The sequence below is a fragment of the Rhinatrema bivittatum genome, chromosome 6 (assembly GCF_901001135.1).
Source record: "Rhinatrema bivittatum chromosome 6, aRhiBiv1.1, whole genome shotgun sequence".
Classification (NCBI taxonomy): Eukaryota; Metazoa; Chordata; class Amphibia; order Gymnophiona; family Rhinatrematidae; genus Rhinatrema; species Rhinatrema bivittatum.
This window is the reverse complement of record NC_042620.1, coordinates 160723445-160748439: the sequence shown is the minus strand read 5'-3', so window position 1 is coordinate 160748439 and position 24995 is coordinate 160723445. Positions and strand designations below refer to the sequence as shown.

The window sequence follows — 24995 nt, the reverse complement described above, 5'->3', positions numbered from 1 at the left end:
GACACCCTTGAGGAACCGAGCAATGTCCGCGTGCTGCAAGAGAGAGCCCCCATCACGCAACAACGAACCAAGAGCGGCAACTTGGACTCTCACCGAGTTGTAGGCTAGTCCCTTGTCCACCCCGTCTTGCAGGAACTGAAGGATCTGAGGGACCGAAGCCGTTGTGGGGCTAGTGTCCTGGCTGGCACACCACCGCTCGAACACCTTCCAGACGCGAACGTAGGCCACCGACGTGGACGTCTTGCGCGCCCGCAGCAGCGTTGATATTACCGCCTCCGGGTACCCCCTGCGCCGGAGGCGTCGCCTCTCAAAAGCCAGGCCGCAAGACAGAAGAGTTCTGCCTGCTCGAAAAATACCGGGCCCTGGTGTAGGAGGAAGGGGAGGTGCCCCAGCCTGATCGGGCCGTCGACCACCAGCTGCAGCAGGTCCGCGAACCAGGGTCGCCTGGGCCATTCCGGGGCGACGAAGATCACAGTCCCCGAATGTCCTTCTATTCTGCGGAGCATCCGTCCTACTAGGGGCCACGGCGGAAAAGCGTAGAGCAGCAGATGTGCCGGCCATGGGAGTGCCAGGGCGTCCACCCCCTCGGCACCGCGTTCTCTTCGCCGGCTGAAGAAGCGGGGAGCCTTGGCGTTTAGAGCGGATGCCATCAGATCTAGGTGGGGGGCCCCCCCACCGACGAACGAGGAGCTGCGTCGCCTCGTCGGACAGAGACCACTCCCCGGGATCCAGCCGTTGACGACTGAGGAAGTCCGCTTGAACATTGTCCACCCCGGCGATGTGTGACGCTGCCAGCCGGACGAGATGACGCTCCGCCCATTGCATGAGCAGCGCTGCTTCCAGCGCGACCTGTGGACTGCGCGTGCCTCCTTGGCGATTGATGTAGGCCACGGTGGTCGCATTGTCCGATAGCACTCGGACCTCGCGGTTTCGGAGGAGCGGGAGAAAATGCCGCAGGGCGAGCCTGACCGCCCTGGTCTCCAGACGGTTGATGGACCACGTCGCCTCCACCGCCGACCACGTTCCTTGCGTGGCGCTGCGATCGCAGACCGCGCCCCAGCCCGCTAGACTGGCATCGGTGGTTACCACCACCCAATCCGGTAAGTCGAGGGACACGCCTCGGGCTAGGTTCGCCGGATCCAACCACCAGCCCAGACTGTCCCTGGCCTTCTGAGGAAGTGGCAGAATCATCTGGTAGTCCTGCGAGACCGGCTTCCAACGGGAGAGGAGCGCCCACTGCAAGGGCCGGAAATGTGCAAACGCCCAGGGGACCATATCTATGGTGGATCCCATCACCCCCAGGAGTTGCAGGTAATCCCATGAGGTGGGTTCCGGTAACACAGAGAATCGTCGTATGTGATCCCGCAAAGAAAGCGCCTTGTCCTGTCGCAAGAAGACTTTGCCCAGCTGGGTGTCGAAGGTCGCCCCCAAGAAATCCAAGCGCTGTGAGGGTACGAGGGAGCTCTTGGAGAAGTTCACCACCCATCCCAGGGAATGCAGAAGCTGTAGCACCCTGGACACGGCCGCCTGGCCATGGGTGAACGACTTCGCGCGAATGAGCCAATCGTCCAGATAGGGATGAACCAGGATACCCTCCCTCCGGAGAGCCGCAGCCACGACTATCATAATCTTGGTGAAGGTGCGTGGTGCCGTCGCCAGTCCGAACGGGAGAGCTATGAACTGGAAGTGCTGGTCCAGTATCTTGAATCGCAGAAGACGGTGATGATCCGGCCGAATGGGGATGTGTAAGTAAGCCTCCGTGAGGTCCAAGGAGGCAAGGAACTCCCCCCCGATGCACCGCTGCGATCACCGACCGCAGCGTTTCCATGCGAAAACGGAGCACTCGGAGGGACTTGTTGACCTCCTTGAGATCCAGAATGGGCCGAAACGACCCGTCCTTCTTTGGCACAACGAAGTAGATTGAATAGTGGCCCAAGCCCACCTCTCCGAAGGGCACGGGCGCAATAGCGCCTATCTCCTGAAGCCTGTTCAGCGTTGACTGCACCGCCTGCCGCTTGAGGGCCGAGCCACAAGGGGAAAATACGAAGCGACTCTTCGGTGGCCGGACAAATTCCAACGCGTAACCCAGCTTTACGGTGTCCAAGACCCACTGGTCTGAGGTAATCCGCGCCCACTCCCTGTAGAAAAACTTCAGACGCCCCCCGATCCTGGGGACGGTGGAGTGGGCGACTCTGGCATCATTGTGAAGACTTGGAGGAGGGGTTACCTGTCCCGAGAGCGGGGCGCGCGGGCCTGCGGCCGCGAAAGGAGCGCGACCAGGGTTGGGACCGGGAAGCGGGCGGCCTGGAGCCCCCCGGCCTGTAGTTCCTGTAACGCCGCTGCGCCCTGGCTCTAGTCCGGGACGAAGCAAACGCCCGGGAAGGGCGATATCTATCCTCCGGGAGGCGGTGAACCGCATTTTCCCCCAGCGACTTGATGAGCTGGTCCAGATCCTCCCCAAAGAGGAACTTACCCTTGAAGGGTAGGGAGCCCAGACTCGACTTGGAAGACGTATCTGCCGCCCAATTGCGAAGCCACAGCAGCCGCCTGGCCGCCACCACCGAGACCATAGCTCTTGCCTGGACGCGGAACAGGTCATACGAGGCATCTGCCCCGTACGCCACTGCAGCTTCTAACCTGTCCGCCTGGGCGGCCTCCGCCGCTGGCAGATCCTGGGAGGTGAGAAGTTGTTGAACCCACAGGAGGCTTGCCCGCTGGGCGAGTGAACTGCACATCGCTGCTCTCATACCCAGCGCGGAGACCTCGAAGACTCTTTTCAGGAAGATCTCCAATTTGCGATCTTGTGTATCCCGCAAGGCCGTGCCCCCTGTCACCGGGATTGTCGTCCTCTTCGTGACCGCCGAGACTGCAGAGTCAACTCTCGGAACCTTGATGAGATCCAGGAAATCTTGAGGTAGCGGGTACAGCCGTTCCATGGCACGACCCACTTTCAGAGTCGCTTCGGTGGTATCCCATTCCCTCGTGAGGAGCTGCAGGAACGAGTCGTGAATGGGGAAAGCCCGCGCCCTCGGGCGCAGGGCCGCCAGGACCGGATCTCCTTTCTTTGAGGATGTGACCACCGCCGGCGCTACTGGAGCAGGCGGGTCAGGCGGCGGATCCAGATCCAGCTCCTGAATGATGCGTGGGATGAGCTCGTCCAGCTCTTCCCTCTGGAAAAGGCGCAGCGTACGCGGATCGTCCCCCTCCGTCGTGGCGTCCCCTTGCCCCAGATCCATGAAGTCCGGGTCAGGGTCCACTGGGTCCGGCGCCGCTCCCCCTGTTGCTGGCGAAACCCGAGCACGTGCGGGAAGACGAGGGGCCCCCGCTCCCGCCGCAACGGGGGGGGGCCTGAGCCGGAGGCGAGGTCCGGCATATCTTGGCAGGGGGGGGGGCCACCGGTGTATCCAGACCCTGCAGGTATGCCGTGTGCATAAGAAGGACGAACTCCGGGGAAAACCCCGGTCTCGCCGCGGGGGCTCTGGAGGGGGGCACGTCCGCGCTCTCCTGCCCCTGCGGGCCCTGCTCCGGCAGCAAGGTCGGGGGCGAGTCCGGCTCCGACTCCCTGTCATTCGCTCTCTCCTGAGGTGCCGCGGGGCGCCGAGCGCTCAAGATGGCCGCCGTTCCCGCCAGGCCTGTGGGAGGGGCCCGCCCCCGGCGTCCTGGCAGAGGCGCTAGAAAAGAGAAATCGGCAACGGGCTGTGAGGTGCCTTCCCCCCCGGGAAGACACCGGGCACAGATGCCCTCCCTGGAGATGCGGGACCCCGGTTCGCCGCAAGCCGCGCAGCGCGTCGGCCGCGGCATCGCAGCGCCGAAAAAAAACCGCGAAAAACGAAAGTGCTCAAAAAGAATAAAAAAAGTGAGCCTCGGGTTCCCGCGAGCCGAAACGCCGCCGCCGCGGGGGGGCCCGATGGCCTGCACTGCCCGCCGACGTGAGGAATAAGAAGGCGCGGGGGGGCCCTCCTGGCCACACTACCCGCCAAGAAGAAAAGCCTGCCTGCCTGCCTTTCCGAGCCGCCCACGAGGCGCTCAAGATGGCCGCTGACAATGTGGCAAGCGCGGAGAGGCCGGTGCTGTCGGCCTCCGCGAGGTAGCAGGGGAGTTTGGGGAGCTGAAAGGTAAAAGAAACACCAACTTACCCCGTCTGTAGCATAGAAAACAAGGAAGACACAAACAGAGGGTAAGCCACGCCTCCCCAAAGTTGAACCCCTCAATTAATTAATTAACTCAATCAGAGTCTTTTTTTTTTTTTTTTTTTTTTTTTTTTAAACAAACTTGATTCAAACCTGATTCAAAAGAAATAGGCAATAGCCCAAGAAAGGGCAGCCAAAGACAAAGTTAAAAGCTTATGCTGAATTGGGAGCACTCCAAATTCCCTACTCGCATCTGCTGGAGTCAGAAGATACTGAACTCCTGCAGAGGGGGTAGTTCTACTTATGGTGACGCCCCCTCAAGGTTTTGGCTGACTCCATCTGCTGGATTGGGGACATAACCCACGGTCTGGACTGATCCAGGTACGTACAGGGAACAAAAGCTTAAGCATAGGATGAAAAGGAAACGCGGGGTAGCCGGAGCCCGGAGCCCACCCAGGACTCATGTCCTTGGGCAAGGAGTCCAGTAGATTATAGATGGTGGGACTCTCCAAGCCCAGTTCCTGCAGGACGAAAGGGAGGAGGGGCTCCAGTTCCTCCTTACGGAACAGACGCAGGGCCCTGGGGTCATCTCCCTCTAAAGGGGGGGCATCCCCTTCAGCCAGGGCAGCGGCGGGGTCCAGGACCCCTGGATTCGCCGGGGAGTCAGGGAGGGGGGCCATCCCTGGGACCACCCGCACCGGCCCCTGGGGCTCCGCTGCCGGTCCAGTAGTCAACGGCGCTGAGCGGGGGATTTTTGGTGGGGGGGGCGGGTGAGGGGGGGGCATTTGTCGTCCTCCTGCAGGCTAGCTAAATAAGACCTATGCATGAGGAGGACGAACTCAGCTGAAAACGGGACCCTAGAATTCCCGCGGGGGGGGGGGGGGGGGACGGCTCAAATCGGGGGGTTCTCTCAAAAAATTCGGGCCCCCCAGCCTCAGTCAGCTCCAAAAACGGAGCTGCTGAAAAAACCAATATGGCCGCCGTTCCTGGGCTTTGCCGACCCGGGAAAGGCCTGGCCATGCCGGGGGAACTCGATCCCCGGGCTGGATTTGCCTGCCCTGCCGAGGAGGGGACACCCCCCCCCCCCTCCGGCAGGCAGGCAGAGCAGAGGCCCTGCCGCGAAAAACACGGAGAGGGCACCCACAAGCCAGGCAGGCTGCCTGCCGCGGCATAGCACAGCCGCGACAGAGGAAAAAAAAAGTAAAAAAAAAAAGACTTGATTGACAGCCTGAAGGCCCGGAGTGAGCAGGGGGGGAACCTGCTGACTCCTGGCTGTCGGTTCAAGGCCTGCGAGGACCAGAAAAAAAATTAAAAAATGCTGGTCAACTGCTGCAAGAAGTCAGAGGTAGGGGAATACCTGCGACTTATTGAAGAGTTAATAGTTTACCTATAAAAAAAATAATTTTAACTCTTTTACATCTTTTTTTTTTTTGACTGAGCGCGGCAGCGGGTTCTAAACCCTCTCGGCAGCCAGATGGGGGGGGAGACGAGACCCCGAGAGACTCGGTCCCCGCACCTGGAAGCGATCACGGACCCAGGCTATGCAGAGCACAAGGGGCAAAGCCCCCCTGAGTCCGGCAAGAGCGGGGAGACGGAGCCGTCTCCCGCTGAAAGGAAAAAAACACTAAGGAAAAGAAAAAGAAACCTGACAGACTCTCACTTTTTTTTTTTTTTTTTTAAAGTACTTGCTTGAGCCTAAGACCGAAGAAACGAGAAGGCTGACTAGCCTAGGGCAGAGAACTGAAGGGGAGCTGCTACACCTGCTGGAGACAGACGAATACTGAAGGGGTTATAGTATAGGGTCTCTCCTTAAGGGGGACGTCCTTACAGTTTTGGTCTGTCTCCACCTGCTGGAAGGGAGGCTTAACCCACTGTCTGGACTGATCCGGGTATGTACAGGGAATGCATATTTTTAATCACATACAGGGCGGGTAATTTTCAAGCGGTCGCTTTATACAGGTAAAACTTGAGCATCATGGGGAAATCTCGGAAAATTCATGGTTGTAGCCAAATATTTGTAAAACCCCAACATTTTCAAAGTGTCAGGCCGATACAGTACAATAACCGGCATTTGGACGCACGTTTGACGCGCTAGCTTTACCTCTTATTCAGTAAGGGGTAATAGTGCGTCGAAAACGCGCGTCCAACCCCCCCGAGACTAATAGCACCCGCAACATGCAAATGCATGTTGATGGCCCTATTAGTCATTCTGGCGCGATACAGTAAGTAAAATGTGCAGCCAAGCCGCACATTTTACTTTTAAGAAATTAGCGCCTACCCAAAGGTAGGCGTTAATTTCTGCCAGTGCCGGGGGAAGTGCACAGAAAAGCAGTAAAAACTGCTTTTCTGTGCACCCTCCAACTTAATATCATGGCAATATTAAGTCGGAGGACCCAAAAGTTAAAAAAAAGTTAAAAATTAAAAAAAAAAATTTTTAATGGGCCCACGGCTCGCGGGTTGAAAACCGGACGTTCAATTTTGCCAGCATCTGGTTTCCAAACCCGTGGCTGTCAGCGGGTTTGTGAACCGACGCCAGCAAAATTGAGCGTTGGCTGTCAAACTCGCTGACAGCCGCCGCTTCCGTCAAAAAAGAGGCGCTAGGGACGCGCTAGTGTCCCTAGTGCCTCTTTTTACCGCGGGCCCTAATTTAAATAAAATTAAGTTACTGAATCGTGCGCACAGGAGAGTGGCCTGTGCACGTGCCGGGAGAGCGGGCGAGCCCCCGCTCTCCCGCGTGGTTTACTGTATCGGCCCGTGTGTTTTCAGCAAGCATCTAATGCTTTCTCCAATAGGGCCCAACGTTTCCCAGACAGGACTCTTGCAGTGAAATATTAGTGATGGAACATGTCAAGTAGAACATGTTCAGCCTATTTACTAATGAAATTGCTGAATTTTCAAATGGTCCAGGACACAACTGGAACAATGAATACCACCATTACAACCCAAAAGTTAATGCTAAGGTGCTAATCCCCCAGTCTGCCTCTGGGGAGAAGAAAACTCCCAGGGGAACCCATCCAGTGCAAAATCTCTGCAAACCTTTTCTAGTGCAGAGGTCGCATTTCGGTGACCCTGGGATACCAAAGAGGAAGAAGTCGATGAATTCTTTGGAAGTGGATGCAGGGAAGAGGGCGACTGTGAAAGTGATGCCCCACCGAGAAAAAAGTGAGCGTGAGTTCAGGCCCCGAGTCACAAAGCACAGCATGCAGGGCCAAAACCTGGGACCCCCGCGCATGCTGATTGGCCAGTTCAGGTTTTCCGCTTGCACAAACTACCATGATTGGCTGAAGCTGGGTGTGCAAATTCAATCCAGAGTTCATAACAGGACGAACACACTGATTCCTTATTGGATTCTATCTTTGGTCTATTCATTAAATTCCAAACCCGCCAAAAATATCTTTACCTCAAGATCTATGACCAAGCCAGGCTGGCAAAGCTGAGTCTCAAAACTGAGCGAGTGAAGTTCTTCTGTGACGATGAGAGGGCCCTGGAACGAGGAAGGTTTTCAAAAAAGAAAAAAGAGCACAGCAAAGATCTCCCCCTCCTGTCATGTTTTCTAACTCCTTAAAAATGCATTTTTAAGTGATGTACACATTTTAAACTGGAACTGACTAGGGCCTGGGCCACATATCAAAGCTGAACAGCATGGAGTGTGGAAAGCAAACAGCCAATGTACATTTTAAAGCTACAGGCCTAGCTCCAGCCTTCAAAGTATGCCTTGGCACAAGGCTTCTCCTTATTTCTAAATCTCCCTTTTTTAAACTCTTATTTTATTGCTTATATTTTTGCATATTTTTGGGAATGGTATAGCAAGAGTCAAAATAGTGAAATATAGGAAAATTAGTTTCTTACCTGAATTTTTGTTCCTGTAGTACCACGGATCAGTCCAGACACCTGGGTTTTGCCTCCACACCACAGATGGAGACAGAGCAAGACCTGTCGGGCTCAGCCATATATAGCAGGGTGCCCCCCCCCCACAGCCTCTCAGTCTTACGTAATGTTAAAGCAGAATAGAACTATACCAGACTAACTAACTATGCTTCATATATGTCTCCTAATAGGTGAAAATCAACTCCAACTGGAACAGAAGCCCCCAGAACCAATGGAGCGAACAATAATAATATAACAAAACAGCAATCAAAGAAACTACGAGTGGACTCTCCGTTACTTCAAATACACAGCAGACACGGGCGGGTCCCTGGACTGATCCGTGGTACTACAGGAACGAAAATTCAGGTAAGAAACTAATTTTCTTTTCCCTGTACGTACCCGGATCAGTCCAGACACCTGGGATGTACCAGAGCCAACTTATTGTGGGTGGGAACCAGAGAGGCCCGCTCGGAGCACTCCCTCACCAAAACCACCCGACGCCGAGGCTTGGACATCCAAATGATAATGTCGTGCAAAAGTATGCAACGATTTCCAATTAGCCGCCCTACAAATTTCCTGGGGCGACACCTGCGAAGACTCCGCCCAAGAAACGGCGTGAGACCTTGTAGAGTGGGCCCGGAGACCCTCGGGAACAGGTTTTCCCTGCAGTACATATGCAGACGCAATGGCTTCCTTGAGCCATCGAGCAATCGAGGTCTTTGACGCCACACCTCCCCTCTTGCGTCCCCGGACAGAGTACAAAGAGATGGTCCGAGACGCGAAAGGGATTCGTAACCTCCAGATACTGAATTAGAACCCTGCGAACATCCAATTTCCTTAAATCTCTTGCCCTAGGATTCTCCCTCTCCACCTCTTGGAAAGAGGGAAGCTCGATCGACTGATTCAAGTGGAAAGCCGACACCACCTTCGGCAGAAAGGATAGGACTGTCCTCAGAGACACTCCTGAATCTGAGATCCGTAGGAACGGCTCCCTGCACGACAGAGCCTGCAATTCCGATACTCGCCTAGCCGAAGTGATCGCTATGAGAAACACCACTTTTAGGGTGAGATCTTTCAGCGTCGCCCACTTAAGAGGCTCAAAAGGCGGCGAACATAAGGCGGAAAGCACCCAGGTCAGATTCCAGGATGGACAAGGATAGCGCAATGGGGGACGTAAATGATTAGCCCCCGTAGAAACCGGGCTACGTCTGGATTTAAAGCCAAAGACACCTTACCTCTGAGACACCCAAGAGCCGCCACCTGGACCCGGAGGGTACTGCAAGAGAGACCTTTAGAGAAACCTGCCTGGAGAAAGGCTAGGACATCAGTCACTGAAGCTCCAGTGGGATCCACCCTATGATCCTTACACCAGTCCTCAAATACCACCTAGACCCGGACGTAGGCCAAGGACGTAGACTGCTTCCAAGACCGTAACAGCGTGGCCACTACCGCATCAGAATACCCTTTCTTCTTCAAGCGTTGCCTTTCAAACGCCATGCCGCGAGACAGAAGTGATCCGCGTCCTCCAAACAGACGGGGCCCTGATGCAGCAGAGCCGTGGACACCCGAAAACGAAGGGGCGGTTCCACTGTTAAGTGAAGGAGATCCGCGAACCACGGACGATGAGGCCACTCCGGCGCCACCAGAATCACGTCCGTTGGATGCCTTTCTATGTGTCGGAGCACCTTGCCTATCAAGGGCCAGGGCGGGAACACGTACAGCAACACGTTTGTGGGCCAGGGGAGCACTAGCGCATCGACCCCTTCAGCTCCTCTCTCTCTTCGCCGGCTGTAGAAGCACGGGGCCTTCGCGTTCCGGAAGGTTGCCATCAGATCCATGTGTGGTGTGCCCCACCTTACGCAGATTAGGCGAAACGCTTCCTCCGCTAGCTCCCATTCTCCGGGATCTAGATGATGCCGACTAAGAAAATCCGCTTGAACATTGTCTACCCCGGCGATGTGGGACGCTGCAAGGTTGCTGAGATTCCGCTCCGCCTAGCACATCAAATGTCGTGCCTCCGTCGCCACTAGCTGACTCCTTGTCCCGCCCTGGCGATTGATGTATGCCACTGTAGTTGCATTGTCCGACAAAACTCTGACTGCCCTTCCCCGGATCAGCGGAAGGAAGGATTGCAGAGCCAGGAACACCACCCTGGTTTCCAAGCGATTGATGGACCACTGAGATTGTGCTCTTGACCACTGTCCCTGTACCAAATGACCAAGACAGACCGCCCCCCCAGCCGGACAGACTGGCATCCGTGGTGACTACCGTCCAGTCGGGCATGATCAGAGACACTTCACACGTGAGATGATCCGATATCAGCCACCAGTGGAGACTGTCCCGTGCCGGGGCCGTAAGTGGACGCGGAAGATGAAATTGTTCGGACGCCGGCTTCCAGTGGGACAGCAATGCTGATTGCAAAGGACGCAGATGAGCGAACGCCCAAGGAACCAAAGCTAGCGTGGACGCCATGGAGCCCAGGACCTTCAGATAGTCCCATACCAGAGGCATCTGTAGGGCCATTAGGTGCCTCACCTGACTCTGCAGCTTGATCACTCGTTCCTTGGTGAGAAACACCTTCCCTTGCCTCATGTCGAACAGTGCTCCTAGAAACTCCAAGGACTGAAAAGGAGTCAAATGACTCTTGGCCAGGTTGACCACCCAGCCGAGAGAGCGCAGGAGCTGAAGGACTCTGTTGACCGCCGTCCGACACTACATCTCGGACTTCGCCCGAATCAGCCAATCGTCCAAGTAGGGGTGCACCAGGAAACCCTCCCTCCGGAGATGCGCCGCCGCCACCACCACCATCACCTTGGTGAACGTGCGAGGAGCAGTAGCAAGGCCGAAAGGGAGAGCTCTGAACTGATAGTGCCTGCCCAGGATGCAGAACCTGAGGAACCCCTGGTAAAATGGCTGAATGCCTATATGGAGATATGCTTCCGTGAGATCCAGAGAGGCCAAGAATTTGCCTGGACGGACTGATGCGACAACCGACCGAATAGTCTCCATTTTGAAGCGCGGAATCCGAAGACACCTGTTGACCCTCTTCAAGTCTAGGATTGGTCTGAAAGTCCCCTCCTTTTTGGGGACTATGAAGTAAATGGAGTATCGGCCTTTGCGCTGTTGTTCGGGAGGTACGGGAACTATCGCCCCCAAGTCTTGCAGACGCTGCAGGGTGCCCTGCACCGCCACTCGCTTTTCCCAGTGCTTGCAAGGCGAAACGATTAACTTGTCTGTAGGAGTCCGTCCAAAATCTAAAGCGTAACCATGACTTATCACAGCGAGGACCCACTGGTCCGATGTGATTTTGGTCCATTCCTCAACAAATAGAGTCAACCTGGCCCCCACATTTGGCACCGGTTGAGGAACCTGTCCCGAGGAATGGACCGTACGAATTTCATTGGGACGATTTAGTCCCCATTCCCGATGGAGGGCCACCTTGCTTCCCGAATCGTCTGCCACGAAAGGACTGCGACCAAGACAGTTGCCTAGACGAGCTGGAATGGTAAGAAGACCCAGAAGACCTTGCCGGGCGAGACTTCCTGTTACCCCGGTAACGGGACCTGTTGGAAAAGGGGTTCCGAGGCCGAGGCCTGTCCTCAGGCAGCTTGAACGCCTTGTTCTCTCCCAGGGATAGCATCAGATCATCCAACTGTTTGCCAAACAATAACTTTCCTTTGAACAGAAGGGAACCAAGGTGAGCTTTAGAAGAACCATCCGCTGCCCAATTCCGAAGCCAAAGGAGACGGCGCGCAGCCACCACAGAGGCCATAGATCTGGCCGATGTACGTTGGAGATCATACAGCGCATCCGCGCTGTAGGCAATCACCGCCTCCAAACGATTCGCCTGAGTGGCTTCCTCTTCTGAGAGGTTGGCATTAGACTGTAACTGCTGAGCCCAGCGCAGGCCCGCCCGCAAAGCGAAATTACTACAAATCGCTGCACGGACCCCCAACGCAGACACCTCAAAAACTTTCTTAAGCTGGAGCTCCAATTTCCTATCCTGAACATCCTTCAGAGCCGTAGCCCCAGTGACTGGAATCGTTGACCTCTTAGTTACGGCCGAGACCGATGCATCCACTCGAAGGAGGCGAAGAAGCTCCAAGGCATCCTCTGGAAGAGGGTACAGTCTATCCATGGCCTTGCTAACCTTCAGCCCCAAATCCGGAGTGTCCCATTCCTGGAACAGGAGATCCGACGCCGAAAAGTGGAAAGGGAAAGCCACCGCTGGTCCTCTGAGGCCCAACAAAACTGGGTCCCATTTTGGCCCCCCGCTGGGACTCCTCCGGCAGGGCCTCCAAGCCGAGCTCCTCCAGAATGGCCGGGATTAGCGGAGCCAACTCATCTTTTTTAAAGTGTCAACCACTCTCGGGTTGTCCCCTTCCACTGCTGGAGGGACTTTTCCCGCCCCAGGCAGAGCCGGCTCCTCACCATCCACCTCCTCGCCCCCCCCCCCCAGGGGTCTGACGGGCGGATCCGCTTCATCTTGAGATGAGGAGTCCGTGTCAGACTCGCAAGGGACGAACCGCAACGGCCGCTTGTCCTTGGGTGGGTCCTCGGCCCTCCGGGGCCTATCCCGCTCTCGCCGCTTCCGGGACTGTGACTGGGGCCCCAGCGCCCCCGAATTCAACTTTTTCCCCGCTTTCCGCTTAAGGCTTTTATGCTTCAAAACCTTATGGAGAAGCAGCACCAAGTCCGAGGAAAAAGAGGACCCCGATGCAGAGGACTCCTCCCCCAGGCTATCCCCTTGGAGAGGAGAGGCAGCCCCCCCCGGGTCGCCCCCCCGGGACGGCCGCTGCTGAGGAGAAAGCACGGGAGGCATTGGGGCCTCCCCCACAGCCGACCACATTGTCTCCCGAAACGTTTCTAAAATGGCCGCCGTTCCCGCACTGAGCGGGAACGGGTCTGCACTGCCCGTGGCGGCCGACCCAGCGTGCTCTGGCGATCGTGGCCTCCAATCGTGGCCCCCCCAACCAGAATCCGACTGCCCCTCACCACCCGGCACGCAATCTGAGCATACCCCATCGTGTGGCACGAAGATCCCCGGGGCATCCCGCCCGTCCGTACGGCCGCACAAAATAAGCTAACACCAAAAACACAGCCCGAGAAGACCTGCGACGAAGGAGCGGAGAGTCAGCACGCAGACAAAATAAAACTGCAAACACTGGGGTTTGTTTTTTTTTACACTTGCCGTCGCTGTCCCTGGTACTGGGCCTCTGCTCCAGTAGGGGTGAGTGAACCGGGCTCCCCAGTGTCAACCCCTCGCTGCTAACCAGAAGATGGCCGGGTCCTCGACCCTTAGCAGCGGCCTCGACCAGGGGGGATGGTCCCCTCAGAACCTTCCACCCCCCTGGGAGGCTCCCACGATGAGGGACTGACTTCTCCTAATGGAACTTTTTTTTTTTTTTTTTTAAACACACTAAGAACACAAAAACCGGATCCTAACTAACTATCACTGACAACACTCTTGGATCCCCGAGGATGTGGCTTCTGCACCTGCACCATCTGCTGGAGACAGAGTAAGACTGAGAGGCTGTGGGGTGGGGGGCACCCTGCTATATATGGCTGAGCTCGACAGGTCTTGCTCTGACTCCATCTGCTGGTGCGGAGGCAAAACCCAGGTGTCTGGACTGATCCGGGTACGTACAGGGAAATATATATTTCTATACATGTACAGGGTGTTCACAATTTACACAGCGCTAAATCTTCTGTAATTAAGCAGCGAGTTGAAACAGAAGCTCAGACATGCCACAATTATTTAAACTGCTTGCACTAGCCTCAATGGACACCCCCCCCCCCCCCTTGCTTTACCAATGACGTTAGATCGTACCCATCCCAGCTTAATATTCTAGAAAGATCTATGAAGATTATAACATTACCTCATTCGTTCTGCTTCCTGCATTTTTCTGCTCCTTTAGTTGCTGCCAAAATAAAGAAAAAGCATTCACACGGTTTCATTGCTTTGAATGTTATTCAGCAAAGAGTATTGTAGGTGAAGCAGAAAGATAAACTGTATTTCAGTGTGCGAACAGGTAAGCGCCCTGAAGAAGATGCTGACCCTGAACCACGCTTGGGGTGTGTTTGGGGCTCAGCTGTCACAGACACAGGCCCTCGCCTCATCTGCTGTTGTGAGATGGTATCATCTGGTATAATATCCATTTTACATGGAAGCACTGTGACTGGGAGCAGGCACAGACCCTGGGAGGGCGTCCACTGTCACTGCATAACAGCAACACCTAGAAGCCAGGCTCAGGGTGCGCACATCAGGTCTTGAAGGGAGCCACGCTCTAGTTCCCTGGCCAAAACGATTATGACAGTGGCTGGGCTACAGCAGGGAGAGGGAGATGGACATAAAAACGGGGAATAAACCCAGGATAGAAAAAAAGAACAGTTAAATAAAGCAGAGAATGGTGGCCATGAAATCAGCAACCCATGGTACTGGCACATCTGGCAGATTAAATGCATCCCAGCGCCTACTGGTAAGGAATACAGACATGATAATGTGAAAGAGAGGCTTAATAAAGCACTGGATTAATTAATCCCAGGGTTAGCTTCCAGGCTGGTCCCCATGCAAAACTATGCATGTGCCCAAACTCTACAAATCAAGGAAAAATTCTCTTTAAGATTTAAAGCAGAATAAAACTGTCCCCTCACCAAGTGTCTGAATTCTGCAGCTAAACATCCATTGGTGGATTCTTCCATGTTCATCACTTTCGTGTGTGTCCCCAAAATGTTAAATTTTCGGAACCTGCGCACGTGCACACAAAAAAATAAATATTAATCTTCAAACCCCAAAAAACCAAAGACTCCCAAAAATGGTGAAATGTGAATACATTTAAAACAAAAGGATCAGGCTTACCCTTTAACTGTGTTCTTCTCATTCACATCTCTGCAAAGGAGAAATTGTGAATTAAAGCAAGAAGATATACAAGAATATGACAAAAGCCAAACAATGTATACTGCACACCTGGTTCTTTACCCAGAATCTTCTGGGTCTGCCTTATGAGACCCCAGATTTGATTTTGCCTGCTCTGGCTACAGCAGCAACACTCAAACAGCGTTTGGGGAGTCAAATCTAATTATTTCAAATCCACAGTATAGCACTAGTACACTAACACATCCTCAAGCTGTTACAGACGAGATACAGACCCATGCCCATACAAAATCAGAACCATTACCAGATAGGATTCCATTCTGCAAAAAGTCCTGAGCTGTGGAAATGGCCAAACATCTGGAGATATTCAGCCCACAGCATTTTACTCAAGCTACCAAATTCCCCCTCCCCGATATTTGTTTGGTGCATATTCAGCCCTGTCCCACAAAGAGTTACTTCCAGGCATAATTTTGGGCAAACAATGAGTTTCGCAGAACAAAATCCACCCATGTGGGCAAAAGTATAGTGTTCCTTGATCTGCCAATAAACCCAGCAGGCCGGGTTTATTGGCAGAGACCCAAACTCACAGCAAAACAGCCTGAAGTAGTCAAGGTGAAAACTAAACTCGTTGACTTTGCCCACAGATAGTGACTCCTTCCATGTTCCACGATTTTAAATCAAAACGCTCATGAGACCAAGGGGAGAAATTGTTATGAGAAAGGGTGGTGGATATAAACTATGGACTCCCAGTGGAGGCAATGGAGACAAAAAACAGTAATGGAATTGATGAAAGCATAGGATAACCACAGAGAATTCCCTAGTGGTGAAGGAGTGAAGAGGAGGCTGGGGATCACTTGGGGTCTGTGGCGTTCTTTCAAGAGTGAGGTGGAGTTGACTGGATGGGGCTGAAGGGTCCATGTCAGATGTCATATTCTGTGACAGTGGTAAAACAGGTCTGTGAGCCTACAGTACTGCAAACAACCCACCTTTCACTCCTAGGGCAGAGACTGGTGGGGAGAAGTAATAAGGATAAAACAGGCAGATAAACGAAACAAAACCTAATGATACTGCAGGCCAAGGAGGCACCTAGCTTGGTACCCGTAGGCTACAACTCCCCAGAAATCAACTGGGTCAGTACCAGCGGGTTGGTGGTGTTGTCTGGTACTCTCCAGCAAAGCCTCGGAGACATAGGAGGTTGGATGTTCAGGCAACAGCCTTGTTAGTTTCGCTATTTAGATTATTACTGAACTTGAAGGCAAGATAAAGAAGGGCAGAGTGTTGGATTAAATACAGGATTTTGACACTCATTCACCCAGGATGATAGAAAACCAATGAGGAAGAATCAAAACTGAATTGGATAAGGAATGATATCCTCAACAGCCGAGATAGATCCTTGCAAGGTAGTACAACTGAGTAGACTGGATATGGACCAGTCTGTCTTTTTCTGCCAAAATCAGATGTAGTAAGAAATTGGAAGCCCTATGATTTCATGGTATAACATGAGGAAAAACACAGGTGATCTTAAAGTATCCTGTGAGCAGTAGTCCACAGGATCCTGTGTTCCTGGCAAAGTTTCATGTGGACTTAGGGGCTCTCCAGGTTAGGGCCTCTATGGATCCACCCCACGGAAACACTGAAATCTTCTCTGTACAGACACTCAGCAAAAGGAGCTCTCTCATGCACGGAGTAACCCAAGACAGTGACAGAAAACGTAGCTCTAACACTGGGGCAGAAATGTGTTCTCCGTGACTGCGATTTTTATAGTGAGCGAAAACAAACAAAGACCCGTTATTTGCCTTTGTCAAACATCCCCCACCCCCAGTCAGTTCACTAAAAACAGGAAGGTGTGTGTGTTAACACTTCCCTAGATGGTGGTCTGACTTCTCTTATTATTTCCTGCTGCTGCTGAGTATTTTCTACTTTCTAGCACATTTTCTAGTCGGCTATTGAAAAAACACAAAACAAAAGGAAGCCACTACCTACTTGTCAAACAACGCTTTCACTTTCAATTGATAATTCAGCTCCTGCAGCTTAACCAACAACCTAGAAAGAGAAAGAAATGCAGGCAATTATTTTAGTTGTAAACATTAAGAGCCTAGTTTTCAAAAAAAAGGTCTGTGCCAAGTCGCCTAAAGCATGCAGAGTTTTATACTAGTATTTTATAGACAAGTGTGGCGGGAGCTGCAGAGTTTATAAAACATTACATATTTCTGCCACAAAAGTACGCGCGCACGTTTGTAATGCAGGAAAACGCATACTTTCTATGCCATTTTATAAAATTCTGCGCATACATTTTACATACATTATAAAAATGCTACTTGGGAAACATTTCAAGCATGCGCATAAGTGATGTCACGCATAAAGGAAGAAAAAGGAGCGATTTAAGGGCGGTCCAAGGTGGAGTTCGGAAGTTCACGCACCAAGTTGCTATTTTACAAGGTTACATTACCAAACCTGTCCATACGCTTTTACGCAGAAGTGAAATTGCATTCGTCTTTTGCCTGCCATTTTGGCTGGGGGCGGGGGGGGAGAGGTCTGGGTGAACTAGTGGAGGTGTTAGCAATTTGGTGATTCCAAGTATTCGCACAAGCAAGTATTTTTATAAGCGAAGTGTGTGTATGCTTTATAAAAGACCTGCCATTTAACTCTGGGATAGCAGTGTACATGCCTCTTGCTCGTCCTCTTCTCGGGCCGTTGCAACTCGCAGCAGCCCATAAGCGCTGCTCCTCTTCTGCATGCGCTGATGCTCCTCCCCCTTCCTGCCCACGCGGCTCCGGCAACGTTTACTTCCGGGGCTGCACAGGCAGGAAGGAGGAGGAGCATCAGCGCGTTTAAACGCAATCTTTTTCTTCGGGCCGTGGTGACATGAGCCTCACCACGGCCCTGCCCATCTGCCTGCTATATACGTGTCGCTACTCAGCGGCCGCAAGAGCCTCCTTGCACCCGGGGGCATTGGCTCCCCTCGGGATACCACTGCTCGCGGTGGCCCCTAATACTTTGGTTGGAAACTTTATAATACACACAAAAAAAAAAAAAAAAAAAATCATGTGACAGGAGTGACCGGCCCACCGGGGGAAGCCCGATCCCCCGATAGGTCAATCTGCCCCTGCCTATGCCCTATGTGCTCTTTCTTCCTTACAATTTCAGAAAAATAAGTAGTGTTGGCCACAAAGCCAGTAACCCCTCCCAAGAATATGCATCCAGGTTTTTGACCACACAACATGGTGGCAGCTAATTTTTCCAGAAAGAGCTACCAAAACGTTCCAGTACCATCGATGAGATGATTCTAATTCAGAAATAGAGGACCTCTCACACTCGCCATGACTCACCATCCATTCTCTTGCGCTCTCTTTTGTTTAACCAATTCTTGTCAACATTTTATCTTTCAACCTAGGCTCTGGCATGTATTTGCTCAGATCTGCTTTGACCAAATGAAACCAGCAAATCAGATGACTAAATTTGACAGCACTGTATTGGGTACTGGGGAATGAGGGAATAGTAAATATAGTACCTAAGTTTCACAGTGAACTGAACCCCAGTCTTCAGAACCAGCGACCTCTGAGGATGAGTAGGCATGCACGGCTGTCTTTCCACCACAAATGAACTGCAGACAAAAACAGATTTTTGAACAACATAAAACAGCAAAATAAGTACAAATTTTATCCAATCATATTTTTTGTCTGGAAGTTTCTAGCTCGGTTGGAAGAGGCCTTTATTGGGCAATTTCATAAGCCTTCACAACCATCCCCTATAACCTTCCCTAGCCCAGCCACTGTGGTGGTAGTCCTTGGCTGGAAGACAGACTGTGGCTCTCTCAGGAGCAGCCCAAATCCAGCCAGTAGATGTCACCACTGAACACTGGCTCAGACTCCCTTACTCGCAAGGGCTGTGAACATTGCCTCCGCAGCATCCCAGCCCCAAGAAGCGAAAGCCAGGCCAGGGAATCCAGCCCAGGTCTTCTGCATTGCAAAGCACAGCGCTCGCCATTGAGCCAGTCCACGAACTTCCATTTTAAGGGTACACTGTACACGCCAGGCCTGCATCCAAATCAAATGGTAAGGAAATATCCCCCTGAGAGCCGCCCCACAGGGCTCTAATCCTCCCTCATCACCTCTGTATCAGCTGTCGGAAGAGGTTGTTAGTTCTGTCCTGCAAACCCTGTTTATTCTGGGTGATGGGATCTGAATCGTAGGTATATTTCTGTTCCAGTTCTTCTAGTTTTTTGAGCTGCTGACGAACTTGCTGCAAACTCTCAGCAACTATGGTGAACCTGCCATAAACAAGTTACAACACTCAACTGACCAAGTGAGACTTCAAGATAAAACCTCAGAACAAAACAGTACAAGGGAAAAACACCAAAAATGTATTTATTTATTATTAATTTTTATATACCGATATTTCATGAGAACATATCACATCGGTTTACATTAGTTAACAAATATTCATTTAAAAATATTTCCATTTCCAAAATTAAATGAAAAGAAATAAATACAAAGTTTCATAATAAACTAATAAAAATTAAAATAGTAGAATAATTAACAATAAAATTTAAACAGTTTAAGATGCAGAACACTAAGAGCAGAAAGGAAAATTAGTTCTGTAAGCAATGACATCCTTGTATTGTTCTGTATCCTATATTCATATGGATCTAATAAAGCATTTAATTATAAAAAAAAAAAAAGAAAGGAAAATTAGTTCTTACCTGTTAATTTTCGTTCCTGTAGTACAGGGGTGGGCAAGTCCGGTCCTCGAGGGCTGCAAACCAGTCGGGTTTTCAGGATACCCCTAATGAATATGCATGAAATAGAAGTTGTATGCAAATCTATTTCATGCATATTCATTAGGGGTATCCTGAAAACCCGACTGGTTTGCAGCCCTCGAGGACCGGACTTGCCCACCCCTGCTGTAGTACCACGGATCAGTCCAGACCATGGGTTGAACCTCCATTCCAGCAGGTGGAGACAGACCAAAACTGAAAGGGTATCCTACATGAGGACAGAACCTACCCTGTAGCCCTTCAGTATAACCATTGTCAAAGCAGAGAAGATAAACCTTTATTAATGTTGTTTAGCTTTTTCCTTTGTTAACAATTGTTTTTTTGTTATAGATGTTCAATGTATTAGACTAAGGAATCATATTTCCTGCTTTTTCTGTTTCATTGTAAACCGGTTTGATTTGCATTTTATGCAAGAAATTCGGTATATAAAAATTTAAAAATAAAATAAATAAATAAATAAACACCATGGAACAAGCAAGTAACAGAAGAACTTGAGCAAATAACAGGAGAACTCTGAAAATATTGAACAAGAGAAAAACAGTGGATGAATGAATGAACTCCGTGCATGGACACTCTTGCATGAATGCCCACAATCACATGGATGCTTCCGGTGCCTCTTATGAAGGGACACATAGAATAAGGATCTTTGAGCGGACAGGAAAATAGAAAGGGAAGGGCGTCTGGACTGATCCGTGGTACTACAGGAACGAAAATTTAACAGGTAAAAATTAATTTTTCTTTCCCTGTACGTACACGGATCAGTCCAGACCATGGGATGTACCAAAGCTTCCCTAGACAGGGTGGGACCTTGACAGGCCCGCTCGAGGTACCTGCCACCCAAAAGAACCAAAAACTTGCGCTTTAACATCAAGGTGGTAATGTCGAGCAAAAGTATGCAGGGACTTCCAGGTAGCTGCCCTGCATATCTCCTGCGGGGAGACAGACTGACTTTCCGCCCAGGAAGCCGCCTGTGAATGCAAGGAATGGGCCTTGAGGCCCTCCGGGACCGGGCGTCCCTGACATAGGTAAGCCGAGGATATCGCTTCCTTCAGCCAGCGAGATATCGCAGTCTTAGAGGCCTGTTTGCCCCGGTTGGGGCCACTCCATAACACAAAGAGACGATCTGACACTCGAAAGTCATTAATTACCTCTAGATAACGCAGGAGAATGCGTTTTACATCCAGACGGCGTAGGTCATCCCTGCCAGGGCTTACAATGTCTGCAGAAGAGAACATGGGGACTGATTGACATGAAAAGAAGACACGACCTTCGATAAGAAGAAGGACGGGACCATCTTGAGAGAGACCCTGGAGTCCGAAAAACGTAAGAAAGGCTCGCGGCAAGACAACGCTTGGATCTCAGACACCCGTCTGGCGGAGCAAATGGAAACCAGGAATACCGTCTTGAACGTCAAATCCTTGAGAGTAGAACGGCGAAGGGGCTCAAAGGGAGCCTCAAAGAGCGCCCGAAGGACCAAGTTCAAACTCCATGAGGGACAAGTAGGACGCAGCAGTGGCTTCAAATGTTTGACCCCTTTAAGAAAACGGATTATATCTGGATGGGACGCAACCGCGTGACCATCGAGGCTTCCCAAGAGAGAACCGAGGGCAGACACCTGAACACGGAGTGAGCTGAAGGAGAGACCCTTAGAGAGACCTCGCAGGAGGAACGATAGGACGAGCGAGACTGGGGCCGAACATGTCGTAACGCCCGCTTCAATGCAGGCCAGCATGAAAAACCTTCCAGACCCGGGCATAGGCAAGGGAAGTAGAAGTTTTGCAGGCCCGCAAGATAGTGGAGATGATGTCTTCAGCATATCCCCTCCGCCTTAGCCTGCGCCGTTCAAAAGCCAAGCCGCAAGATAGAAGCGATCTGCCTGGTCGAAAAATACAGGACCTTGACTGAGAAGGTGTTGAAGATGGCCCAAGTGAAGAGGACCGTCCGACGCCAGGTTAACTAGATCCGCAAACCACAGTCTGTGAGGCCATTCGGGAGCTACGAGAATGACCGGGCCGTCTGAGCACTTTCCCTATGAGGGGCCATGGAGGGAACACATACAGCAGAACGTCGCTCGGCCACGGAAGGGCTAGGGCATCCACCCCTTCCGCGCAGTGTTCCCGCCAGCGGCTGAAGAACTGGGGAGCCTTGGCATTGTTCAGAATTGCCATCAAGTCCAGGTGCGGGGGACCCCACCTGTCGATGATGAGAGATATGGCGTCGTCTGACAGCTCCCACTCGCCTGGGTCCAGACGCTGACGACTCAAGAAGTCGGCTTGCATGTTCTCTTTGCCCCCTATGTGGGAGGCCGTGAGGCAGTCCAGGTGCCACTCTGCCCACGTGAGAAGGCAATTTGCTTCGAGGGCCACCAGTCGACTCCTGGTGACCCCTTGGCGATTGATGTATGCCACGGTGGTAGAATTGTCCGAGAGCACCCGGACTGCCTGTCGCCTAAGTAGGGGGAGAAATTCCTTGAGTGCTAGAAGAACTGCTCGGGACTCCAGGCGGTTGATGTGCCAGCAAGACTGGGCTGGGGACCAGAGCCCCTGCGTGGTCTGAGACTGGCAAACTGCTCCCCAACCGGACAGGTTGGCATCCGTCGTGACTACCATCCACTGCAGGGTCCGAAGGGACGTTTCACGGAGAAGGTGCTTGAGAGAAAGCCACCACTGCAAGTCACTGATGGCAGAGTCGGAAAGCGGGAGCTGCATCTGAAACTGCTCCGATACCGGTTGCCAACGAGCCAGCAAGCCTCTCTGTAACGGTCGCATATGTGCAAACGCCCAGGGGACCAGGTCGATTCTGGAAGCCATGGTCCCCAAGACCTGCAGATAATCCCACGCCATGGGGAGAGGCATGGAGAAGAAGCCCTGGAGCTGATCCATCAACTTGAAAGCTCTCGAGTCCGGTAGAAAGACCTTGCCGACGCAGGTATCGAAACGAGTCCCCAGGAACTCCAAGACCTGAGACGGATGGAGATTGCTCTTGGAGAAGTTGACTATCCAAATTAGGGACGAGAGGAGAGCGAGTACGTGGTCCAACGCCTGGTGGCATAGGGTCTCCGACTTGGCCAGGATTAACCAATCGTCCAAGTACGGATGGACCAGAACACCGTCCCTCCGAAGGGCTGCCACCACCACCACCATCACCTTGGTAAACGTGCGTGGTGCCTTGGCGAGACCGAAGGGCAGGGCCCTGAACTGGAAGTGCTGACCCAAGATGTGAAACCAGAGGAACCTCTGATGTTCGGAACGGATCGGAATATGCAGGTAGGCCTCCGTCAGATCGAGTGAGGCCAAGAATTCTCCGGGATGTACCGCCGCTATCAACGCCCGAAGGATTTCCATCCAGAAATGGGGCACCTTGAGGACCCGGTTGATCCTCTTGAGATCCAGGATGGGATAGAAGGAGTCGTCCTTCTTCAGGACCACGAAATAGATTGAGTATTGGCCGGTGCCGTGCTCTGCCACCGGAGCCGGGCAGATGGCCCCCAGCCTCTGGAGTCTGAGAAGAGTCTGGGTGACCGCGGGCCGCCTCCGGTGGCCGCACGGAGACCATGTACAAGTCCGGGATATCGCGAGCAAACTCTAAAGCGTAGCCTTTGTCAATGGTTTCGAGGACCCACTGGTCCGACGTGATCTTGGCCCATTCCTCCACGAACAGGGACAAAACGACGACCTAAGTTGGGAACGGAGGGATGAGCCGGCGGATTCTCATTGGGAGGCGGGCTTGGGTGCAGGGCGGTGGAAAGCGGCGTCACGAAAAGGCTGGCGGCCTCGAAAGGACTGGGGCCAAGACTGGGCCTGAAAAGAAGTTCCCTTAGGGAAGGCGCCCCTTGCTCTTGGGTTATAGTGATGTTGGCCCCGGAATCGGGTACGAGGATGAAAAAAGGATCTAGCCTGTTTCGGGTGGTCCTCAGGCAACTTATGTACCTTGCTCTCCCCCAAGGATTTAATAAGCTGGTCCAGATCTTCGCCGAAGAGCAACTTACCCTTAAAGGGGAGAGTTCCCAGCTGTGCCTTAGAAAACTAATCAGCCGCCCAGTGTCGGAGCCAGAGGAGCCGTCTGGCCAACACCGCTGAAGCCATCACCTGCACCCGGAACAAGTCGTATAGGGCATGCGCCCCATACGCTATGGCGCCTTCCAACCTATCAGCCTGCTCTGCCTCTGGTGCTGAGTAATTGTGTGCTGAGTAATTGTTGGACCCACCTAAGGCTTGCCCGCTGCATGACGCTGCTACAGATGGACGCCCGAACATCCAAGGCCAGGATCTCAAAAATGCGCTTGAGATGGAATTCCAGCTTATGATCTTGGACATCCCGCAAGGCCGTAGCCCCCACGACCGGTATGGTGGTATGCTTAGTGATCGCCGTCACAGAGGAGTCCACCTTAGGCATTCTCAAGATGGAAGGGAAAAGAGCACGGCAGGGCCCTGAGCCCCGCCAGGACTGGGTCCGAGGAAGCTGGCATCGCTGCCGCAAACTCATCCGTCAGGAGCCGCAGGGGAGAGAGGGAAAGAGAGCCGAGGGACCTTAGCCGGAGGGGGGGCTGCGTCCTCCTGCAAACTTGCCAAGTAGGATTTGTGCAGCAAAAGCACAAAATCAGTGGAAAAACGGGTCCTAACACCCCCGGGGGGGGGGGGGGGGGCCCGAAAAAAATTGGGTCAGGGACTTCATGGAGCTCCGATAAAGAAACCGGAGAAAAACCCAAAATGGCTGCCGTTCCCACGGTTTGACGGCTCGGGAACGGCAGGGAAGACGTTTTGGTGGCTTGGTCCGGGTCCTGGAGGGCATCGGGGCCTCAGAGGAACCTTCCCCCCCCCCCGGTAGGCAGCTAGAACAGAGCCCCTCCCACGAGAGCCTGACTGTGGAATCCCCGCAGGCTAAACACATCTGAGATAGTGGCATGGCTGCTGGATGGGGGAGAGGCAGCACTAAAATAAGCTGAGCTGCCGGTGCTGAAGAGGCGAAGGCACAGAATGAACTGTGCATGCTCCCAGTTCTCTCTCTCAAGCTGCAAAAGTAAGTAAGGAAGGCAGGAGCCTTCTCTTAATTCTGTCAGGGACAGATAGTGAGTAAAATCCCCTTTTATTTATTTTGGGGTTTTTTTGTTTGGTTGGTTTTTTTGCAATAGTCCCTGTCAGCAACTACAAAGCCAGGGATCCCAATGAAGGGAGAGCAGAACAGGAGATAGGTAGAGAGAGAGAGCTGAACAGGGGGAGTGACTGGCACCACCAATTTTCACCCCTGCAGCCGAGGACCACCGGGAAAAGGGAGCCTAGGCTATATAAAACAAGGGGCCAAGCCCCCCTAGGCCCCCGCAAGAGTGAGGAGACGGAACTGTCTCCTG

At 52.7% G+C, this 24995-nt stretch overlaps 1 protein-coding gene across 3 annotated transcripts in view; it reads right to left on the bottom strand.

The window, feature by feature from the left end:
- The window catches only part of STAT1 (signal transducer and activator of transcription 1), a 167647-nt gene that overhangs the window by 68322 nt on the left and 74330 nt on the right, over nt 1-24995 (bottom strand). For all 3 annotated transcript variants that reach the window (XM_029606088.1, XM_029606091.1, XM_029606089.1), the window contains exons 10-16: nt 18983-19141; nt 18383-18475; nt 16855-16914; nt 14857-14886; nt 14652-14745; nt 13877-13918; nt 7531-7614 (exon numbers count right to left, since the gene is read on the bottom strand). In XM_029606088.1, coding sequence (XP_029461948.1) covers nt 7531-7614; nt 13877-13918; nt 14652-14745; nt 14857-14886; nt 16855-16914; nt 18383-18475; nt 18983-19141 — 562 coding nt within the window. The remainder of the gene's footprint in view (nt 1-7530; nt 7615-13876; nt 13919-14651; nt 14746-14856; nt 14887-16854; nt 16915-18382; nt 18476-18982; nt 19142-24995) is intronic.